A 9,695-nucleotide genomic window follows, 5' to 3' on the forward strand; every position below is an offset into this window, starting at 1 on the left:
GTAAGAGAGCTTGAGAATATCAACTTTGGAAGACCTTTGTTAATTATTTCCCGAAAAAATTATTCAGTAACAAAATTGTTTATAGTATTGCATCTGTATACCACCAGAGTGGATTTTTAAATCCAAGAGTCATCATGTACATCAGCAAAAAAGAAAAAAAAATGTAAAAAGTGGTAGGATTTCAGCAACTCGGGTGCAAGAAAAAAAAAAAGAATTTAAATTTGCCATTATGGAAAAATACGGTAAATTCATGTGCTTTTAATAGGATAATAACGTAAAGATTTTTAACTTTAAATTGTATTTTTTTTTTTACATCCATCCATCCATCCATCCATTCGCTTCCACTTATCCTTTTCAGGGTCGCGGGGGGTGCTGGAGCCTATCCCAGCTGTCATAGGGCGAAAGGCGGGGTACACCCTGGACAGGTCGCCAGTCTGTCGCAGGGCTAACACATAGGGACAGACAACCATTCACACTCGCATTCACACCTAGTGGCAATTTGGATTATCCAATTAACCTATCGCTACAAGCTATTTTTTTTTTTACAGATTTTCATATTTAAAAAATGTATTTGCATGTGTAAAATCTGTGAAATTACCTAATAATTTTGTCCTATACTGTTGTAATGCAATTAATGAGGCTTAAAATTTCAGGAAAGTACTTTTATTAATTGGATTTTACTATGTGATTTTATGTCAGAAATCTTGTACTTTTATTCCATGATTAATGTAATATTATTGTCAGGTTCAGTGCAAGAACAGGATGCAAATGCAGGACTTTCCAGTTAGCAACAGTGAGTTTATTTACAGTGAAATAGAGAACAATAAAGTTAACCGTTTCCAACGACGTAGCTTCCTCTGTGGTGCTCCAAACTCCTGCACAGTGCTCGTCTGGTGGTGAAACGCCAACACTTGATAATTCCCAACAGCTCCACTCCCGTGACACACTCCTTTCCAGGTTCCAATGAAGAAAAAATGTGATGATCAATTTGGCGTACTCATGGGACGGGAAATCCTTCTGGCCTGATGTTTGCCCATAAACTGGCATGTTGGACACACACACACATACACACAGAAGAAGCAGGGGAGCAGGCCAGTCGATTGACAAGGACAAATATGATATGCTTTTTTTTTTTTAAATGTCAAAAAAATTGTCGCTAAACTAAGAAATGAGTTTGAGTTTGTAATTACATGAGTTAACTTTTTATTTTTGATTATATCAGCTGTAAGATGGCTTTGTATAGCACATTTCAAGATAAAAATCACAAAGTGTTTCACAGAAGCTAAAACATAGAAACAAAAACGAACCAAAAGCAAGTTTAAAATGACGAGTTTTTAGCTGATTTGTAAAGAGGACCACTCAGTCTACAGATCTCAAGCTCAAAGGAAAAGAGTTCCAGGGTCTGGGGGCCACGATGTCATAGCTCTGTCACCTTTCGATTTCAGCCTTGTGTGCTGGACAACCAACAAGCCCTGATCACATGACCTCAGGGACCTGCTGGGGAAGTGATAAAAACAGGATCAAACCAGAGATTTAACATGAGCGTCCAAAGTCAGAGTTGAATCAAAAGTTACACCAAGATTCCTAATAGAAGATTTGCCAAATGTAGCAAGAGGACCTAAATTTTCCATAACCTTGGGCAAACAATTATGAGAAGCACATACAAGGACTTTGGTTTTCTCCTCATTAAGTTAAAGAAAGTTGTCAGCCATCCAACCTCTGATAAAGTCTATGCACCTATGCAAAATCTGTAACTTGGAAACACCTTGGGGCTTAAAGGAGATATACAACTGAATTTCATCTGCATAGCAGTGATAAGAAATGTCCTTAAAACTGCTCAGAAGGTGCGGACGAGGGAATAAATACAACAAAAACAGCAAAGGCCCCAATACAGAACCTTGTGGCACAGAATATGCAAAAGAAGCAGAAGAAGACATAAACTTAGAGGTAGCCAAAGAAAAGGATCGTTCACACAAATAAGATGCGAACCGATCAAAGCAGACCCAGATATACCCACACAGTGTCTCAGCCTATCTAGCAAAATGTGATGGTTGACAGTATCAAAGGCAAAGGTCAGGTCCAACATCAAAAGAACAGAGCATTCTCCTGCATCACATTTCATCAAGGTGTAACTGGAGACTCTAAGAAGTACAGGTTCAGTAAAGTGAGCTGTACGAAAGCCAGACTGGAATTTTTCCAGAATGCTGTAGTCATCCAGAACAGCTATGAGCTGGTTAGCCACAACCTTTTCTAAAGTCTTAGTGATGAATGGTAGTTTTGAAATTGGTCTATAACTGCTAAGCAAAGAAGTGTCAAGCTTGTTTTTCTTAAACTGTGGGTGAATGACAGCATGCTTACAGTAAACAGGGACCTGACCAGAAACCAAAGAAGTATTGATAATTGTAAGCTCACAGGGACCGATAGACTGAAAGACATTTTTAAACAAAGATCCAGCTAAAAATATAAAGAGAGCAAGAGGATGCTTTCATTGAAGTAACTAATTTGACAAGCTCAGGTAAGGACACGGGTAAAAATCTTTCTAAAATAACAGGCCTAGCTTGAGTTGGAGCAGACAACAGAGACAGAGAAGGAGAGATACTGTTCCTCACATTACTAACTTTTTCAAAGAAGAAAGAAACATTTTTAATCTAATCTTCATTCCATGAAATTGGGACAACAGGTGGAGCAGGAGCAACAATATCACTTATGGTGTCAAATAGTACCTTGGGGTTACCTCTGCTCTTTGAAACCAAGTCTGAGAAACAGGCAGCCCTCGCATCTCGAACTGAAGTGTTAAATAAAATGAAGGAGATGAACATGTAAATGAGTTTTCCTCCATAATTACTCAACTTTCCAAAAGGGAATCCTGTCAATTATCCAGGTGGGCGACTTTAAAACAGGAGCTAATCTGGTTTTGATTGTCTAAAAAAGAAAGACAATGATTAGTAAAAAGATTTGTTACTAAATCAACATCTTTATAGGAAGGTAGATAGGCTATTACTCCTTTATGATTACAAGGCAGTCTGGGCAATGAGCTATCTGAACCTTTTCTGTAATTTCACAGATGTATTGTTTACAAATGAAGCCCAAAGAGTCATGCTGACAGATTTCTTTCATTATGTTTCATTATTTATGTGGTAAAACTGAGAAATGCTGTTGAAATTGCACTTCTTTTCTTATATTTAGATATCACAGAGATCGGCTGTGTAGGTAAACTTTTTTCCACTGACAAAAAGGGGATTTTTACTGGTCGGGCCTACTTAAGATCAAAGTGCGCTCTATGTGGCAGCTGATTTAAAATGAGTTTGACATCCCTGATCTCGGCTGAGCTAAGATCAGGTAGCTGAAAAGAAAAGAATAAATGGAAAACCAACATTTGGCAATGAAGATTGCTCATGTGAAATAAGTCAGAATAATACGGAAAGACTGATATGGGACTATTATCTCATCGACTGAGATGCCTTGGCTAAATATAGAGAATCATAAGTGGGTATGTGAACACTCTGACGTCTGACATCAACACCACAGCTGATAAAACACACTTGATAAGAGAGACTTTTAAAATGTTAGCTAATGTTCCAGTAATAATGATAATACACACTTTGGCCCACAGATCTGAAAAACAGTTCCTCCCTCTGAGCTAAGTGTGAATTTTACCTTTTTTTTCAACAGTCAAACAACAATATCTCTTTCGTCCTCTGTTGCTTAAAACTATTTTGATGTTGCTGGAAATGAGACTAAAATTTCCACAAATATATTTTACTACAAAACTGTACAAAATGTTTTGGATTGATAAGCTTTCTTAAGTATCTGAAGTTTTCATGTCTGTGAGACTACCAGTTTGATTTAAAATGTAAACGTGTATTTAGGCTTCTTCAATCGGAAATATTTCCTTGTTTATATTCATTCATAATTTTGCACGAAAGCTCAGCTTCCGATTAAAATAAGGAAATCACCTAAAAATGACACACAAGGTTTAGTCCCTTCGTATTCCTCATAACAAGTAACTAACTCAGTGATGTGGTGAAAGTGCGTATAGTAAAAAATGACACCTCTACTCGAGAATAACAGGAAACACAAACTTTTAATGTGATTTCACAAGAAAACAGTGGCAGCGCCAGCACTGCCTGACGGTCATGTACCATTTTTTGCCATTTCCTGAACAGTGTATTTAAATGCACAGATGATAAACATCTGTCTATTTGACGTCAAATCCATGTGTTTGACGTTTTATTCAAAGTGTTTTTCACAGTCTGGTTGCTTCATTTACATAAAGCAGAACATTTTTCACTTAAGGTCCCTTCTTCCTCAAGCAGCACATCTAGCAGACAATCAGCTTTTGTAGTGCAATGTTGTCCTTATATTACTTTCAGCGCTCCTATTTTGGTCCTCACTTACATGGAAAATGTTAAAACCAGATCAGCTGTTTTTGGTCCTACCAGTGTTACAGTGATTTACTATTAAATACTTAATTTAATATGACAACACATTGATACTTCAACAGAAATGCAAACTGTAAAAAATCCTTTTAAAATCATCTTTTTATAAATATGCATTCATGTAAAAATAAAATAAAAATAGATTCTTTCTTAAATCTTGAATCTCATTACAGCGGCTGCAAACCTTTCATTCAATGCTGCTCTCTTTAATCAGAGACAAAGTCTAGGAGGTCTTTGAGCTTCAGGTGCCAGTTACTGACTGGGCTTAGCACAGAGGCTGCAGCTGAAGTGGCATGACCCTGAACTACACAATTACAGGGAGGCACTCATCTTCAATAGGCACAGCTCCAGCAGGCAGAAAGCCCGAGAGCCCCGTCAGCAGGCTTCATACTGTACAAGAGGAACTCTGAACCATGTGCAGAGACGACAGCAGACGCTCCATCAGGATACGTACAGTAGTGGCTAAACGGCCCACACGTCTTGAAGTCTGGGAGCTCCACACAGAACAACAGGTCCTGCTTTGTTTTTAGCTCGGCTTTTTAGATGTTCACAGTCAATTCTGCACAGTCCAGACCTCCAGGTCTTGTACAATAAAGTCCTTATTTGTGGAGAGAGGTGCATTGTGAAAAGTCGGACTGGAAAAGCTTGAACCACGGTACAGATCAGCATCCAGCCACAGGGCAAAGCCACTCCTAAAGACAGAGAGAACAATAGCACTTTAATATCAGATCTTTGAAAACTCACTGATAGGAAAATAAATAAATAACTGTATAACTTACCCTCCTCCACCGAGCTGCAATGAATCCCAGTTTCCACTCACAAAGTACGAGTTCACCCCACTCCACTTGTATACCTAGATAACAAAGACATAAAAACATCTTAAACTCTGTGCAGATTTCTACAATAAGTGAAATAATTTAATGAAAAATCATCCTGTAAATAGACTAGAGGTAAAACATTAATAAAAGTTCAACTCTTACCTGGAAGTCGGGATTGAAGCTGAACAAGAAGGTTTCTCCAGTACCGTAGCAGTATTTACTGACTCTGAATGGATCTGAAGAAAAAGCCCCAAACACCTGAAAATACACCAAGACACCAGTTTGTTAAAGGAGATGCTGGTAATGGAGGAATCCGTCTCATTTTCTTGGTACAGAAAATTCTTGGAGACTAAAGAGCAGGATACAAACCTTTTTGTGCATGTCTTTGACCACCAGCAGCACAGGGCTGTCCACCTCAGCCATGTTCCTGTACAGAGTCTTCAGGCTGCTCCCATGGACGGCTGTGCTGTAGACCAGCTGCCATTGATAACCCTGGGTCCTTGCTGGCATTTGAGCAGCAAGCTGTTTGACAAAGAGTTGCTCATCAGATTATGTCCTGACAGACTAATAATAATTTTCTCAATACCTTCAGAGAAAAACCTCTGATGATTGTGATCTGCACCAAATGTCCAGCTAGTTTAATGTGAAGGTTAGTTTTACTAACTTTTTCCAGGTGGTGGTCATCTAGCAGAAGGCTGTGGTCGCTGAGGACAGGGAGAACATCGTGGTAACTGAGTTCTTCTGCCTCAGAGTCGTCTGAGCTGCACAGACTCTGGCGGCGTTTGGAGTCTTTCACAGTGATGATCTGTGAGGCAAGCAGAAAATTGCAAAGATATATTCATTGTCATCAAACAAATTCGCTCCCTGCTTACTGTCACAGTAATACTCACTGCTGTCGCATTTTTGTTACTCGAGAAAAGTTTAGGGGCCTTGCATATTAAAAAGTTTTGATTTATTTAAAACTGAGCACAAGTACCACAATAACTGAACTACTGGATGACAACAAAGCAGCAAAGTATGGTGACAGAAAAACATTTGAACCTCCACAGTAACTTCACTGCACTTCCTAACATGAATACATTCAGCAGAGTAATCTTACCTCAACATAAGGCTCCATACAGTCACTGGCAATGTAAAGCACCTTAATATTTTCTGGTAGGTGCTTCATAGCTCCTGATTTCCCTGTCAAGCGCTGCTTTCTGCTGTACCACATGTCTGCTAACCAAACTGCCATCCAGCAGCTCTTTTATATACACTGAGTTACTTTCCCTTTCAATGTCTGAAGTGTTATTGGTTGGAAATCTTAGCAGACGTTTGCACATTGGTCAACTCTGACAGTGAACAGTTTCTTTTCTCACTAAACAGGAAAACAAAATCTGGGTTAGGTTTGTAGAAGGAAACAGGATGTCCATATATAGACAGAGGGCATTCCCACAGCCTCACTTTTAACTTTTAACAATAACTGCCAACAAATTTGTCAGGCCACCACTCATTATAAGGTTTATGCCACAGCCGCACTAAATTAACAGTATTGGTAATTAACAAAATCATGTTTTATGTTTCTGTAATTGTTAACCTACCAGTATGTGCAAATGAATAATACATAATATGAATATTATGTATATTTTTTAGAGCTAAAGTATAACTATCCATGAATATTCAAACTAAAAAGTATTTGGGTTTTTTTGTTTTAATGAAAGGTGGTTTAAAAACATTTTTAAGCACCGTAAGAACACCTGAGCATCAGAGAGCTGATTCTTGGAGTGTTCTGTGTGTGCTTAACCTTCGAGATATAATAATGTATGTTTTTGTGTATATCTTACCTCCCACTTTTTAGCGGCGGTGTTGATGGGCTTGCTGAGGATCTTATTGATCGCTGCGATGTCCTTCTCCACAACCAGAATGTGGTTCTGATTTTTGTCTTTGATGACGTAATGCGGTTTCCACTGGTTCTTGTCGCCTTTGTGGCAGACCTCTGGTGACCACTGCGCAAAGAATGTGTAGAGGTGGTCAACCCTGTAAAAAAAAAAGATAAAATTTAGGGGGTTTTTAGGTTACCAGTATACTTATATAGCTGTAGATGGTTGACTTCTTATACCTTAGATAAAGAGTTTAAAGGGTTCCTGAGATCAAGTAAAATGCTAAGAAGCACAATGACATGGCAATATCAGAAAACTAAAGAGTTACTCATACTGAATAACAACACAGGCTACATTTTCTCCATTTTCCATAGAAATTACAATATAATAACAACTATAAAAAAAAAAAGCCTCTGCAATCTAAGATGTACCTGGAAATAAACTGCAACAGTTATACTTGTTTTAACCTTTTTGAGCAATTATCATCTTTGAGTTAATCCTGGAACATGTGTGGGAATGAGAAATCACTATTTCCATCTGTCCATGTTGGAGTCTGCTTTGTCTACAGTTTCAATCAGACATGACTGACAGTTCAGAAATCCCCTCTAGTCTCTTCCATCCCTCTCTGGTTTACCATGCCAGACTCTTTGCTGCAAGCCAGCAAACTCTTGAAAGGAAATCTCAGTGACTCAATGACTAAGACTGCTTCCTTTGGTTCAACGTATGTCACAATGTACGCATCCAACATAAAAAAAACACTCATTTCAACATTTTCACATGACAGTTTCTTTTTGCATGCACTTGAAATCTGACGTGCAATCAAAATCTTTTACGTTTCTGCAGTTTTAGGGCACGTTTACTTCTTTGAATTAGCTGAAACTAACTAAAGCTTTGTCTGATTCAAATGCAGTTAGCACCACCATAATCACCCAGCACCCAGCATAACAATGCTCATAGATATACTGATTTGTTCTACTTACTCTCCAACGCTATATGCAACTCCCATGGCTGAATGGAGATGAATGTCCCGATAAAAATCTCTTAAAGAAGCAGTCAGGACTCTCAGCGCTGATGAAGCGTTTGAACTTGAGTCTCTGCCATTCCAGCTTTTTATATGAGCAGGACAACTGCTGAATCAAGCTTCAGTGAACATTAACCCTCCCACTCCCTCTTCACACAGCTTACACGGGCTGCACGTATTCATGCAGGGATTACACAACAGCGCCTGAAAGCCAAAGCTAGTGATACATTAGCTTGACCTGCTCTGCAGCTCTACCATTAAGGTTAGCAGGAGCACAGCTGAATTCTGTGTCAAAGCTAAGATGTGGATGAGTGGTGAATGACACCACTGTTGCACTTTTCAGTCCAGTACATTCATCTTACAGCTACACTTCATGAGAGCTTTGCAGATGAAGATTTTAAAGAACTAGTGCAAAATGATCCAGAACACTAAAATGAATCATGCACAGCAAAGTTAACACCAGATACTGAAAAGCTCCTTATGTGTAAATGCATCACTAAAACAGTGAAATTATATATAAGATATTATATATAAGAAATTATATATAAGAATATGACAGTGGACAAGGACTTTCTTGCAGCTGGCTCGCTCAGGTTTCCTTTGAACAATATAAAAGGGGAAATGGTCAACGGCTTGGCATCAAATCAGGAAGGATGAGGCAATAAAGGAAGGTGGTCTGTAGAAAACACCCAGTTAGAACAGAGTTATTGGGTTTACGCTACCTCAGTACATTTTTATATTGAATGACTTGATGATTGCAATGACATCTGCCTGCACCTATGATTTTTTATCTTATCCTTCCCATTTCTTATAAGATTGTTATAAAGTCTTAACAAAAAGGACCTCAACTGTAGTATTGACCATTTAGAAAAGATGAGTTTTCAGTGCTGACCATTTAGATTAACAAACAAATGTTTCAAGGGCCCCAAATGATCTGAACACGCTGAGCTGTTGATTCAGTAATCCAATTTGTTCAGAGCTGAGTTGAGCTTGTACTTTCCAAATAACTTCACTTTCTTGACCAGATTTTTCCACAATTTTCTTCAGCAATAATGACATAGGTTTGTTCATGTTCAGCCGAAGAGGTCAGAAGATTACAATGGGTACATTCTGGGGTCAGCAATCAGCCTTGATATTCTTACACAAAACCAATAGAGCGAAAAAGATAAAAATTCAGACAGTGTCCACTGTGACACAGTGACAGGATTGATTAGTAAACAGATCAATAAACATAGATTTACCCGGACAGATATGAGTATATACAGTAAATGCACGTGCAAACAAGCAGATGCATGCACTTATTGTCAAAAACACACAACTGATGCATTCTTCAGTCAGCAATGTCAGCTTGACACGCGTGCACACACCTGCAGGAACACTCCTACCTCCTTGTTATAATCGACTCAAAGAGGACCTACTTGGATTTATTTTTAATGTGAGATTCATAATGTTCCCGATGATGCTGACATCGTGCTTTAAATGTAGTTATCCTGTGCTGACTGAAACGTGCATGTTTACAGCAGTTAACGTGCAAGAAACTAGTCTTGCACAGTGGGAT

The 9,695-nt window shown here is 38.6% G+C and overlaps 1 protein-coding gene across 2 annotated transcripts; it reads right to left on the minus strand.

Moving 5' to 3' along the window:
* Positions 1–4,065: 4,065 nt before the first annotated feature.
* On the minus strand, positions 4,066–8,594 carry ncoa7a (nuclear receptor coactivator 7a). Of its 2 annotated transcripts, XM_026185480.1 has the most exons (7): positions 8,097–8,594; positions 7,081–7,273; positions 5,922–6,062; positions 5,627–5,779; positions 5,420–5,515; positions 5,219–5,292; positions 4,066–5,131 (listed from the first exon to the last, which is right to left on the minus strand). In XM_026185480.1, the coding sequence occupies exons 1-7, from the start codon at positions 8,120–8,122 to the stop codon at positions 4,993–4,995; spliced, it is 822 nt and encodes a 273-aa protein (XP_026041265.1). In that variant the 5' UTR covers positions 8,123–8,594; the 3' UTR covers positions 4,066–4,992. The 2 variants fall into 2 exon arrangements, with proteins under 2 accessions (XP_026041265.1, XP_026041266.1); XM_026185481.1 differs by lacking the exon at positions 8,097–8,594 and having other exon boundaries at positions 6,357–7,147.
* Between the last annotated feature and the right edge of the window lie 1,101 nt (positions 8,595–9,695).

This window comes from Astatotilapia calliptera, chromosome 11 (genome assembly GCF_900246225.1).
Source record: "Astatotilapia calliptera chromosome 11, fAstCal1.2, whole genome shotgun sequence".
Lineage (NCBI taxonomy): Eukaryota > Metazoa > Chordata > Actinopteri > Cichliformes > Cichlidae > Astatotilapia > Astatotilapia calliptera.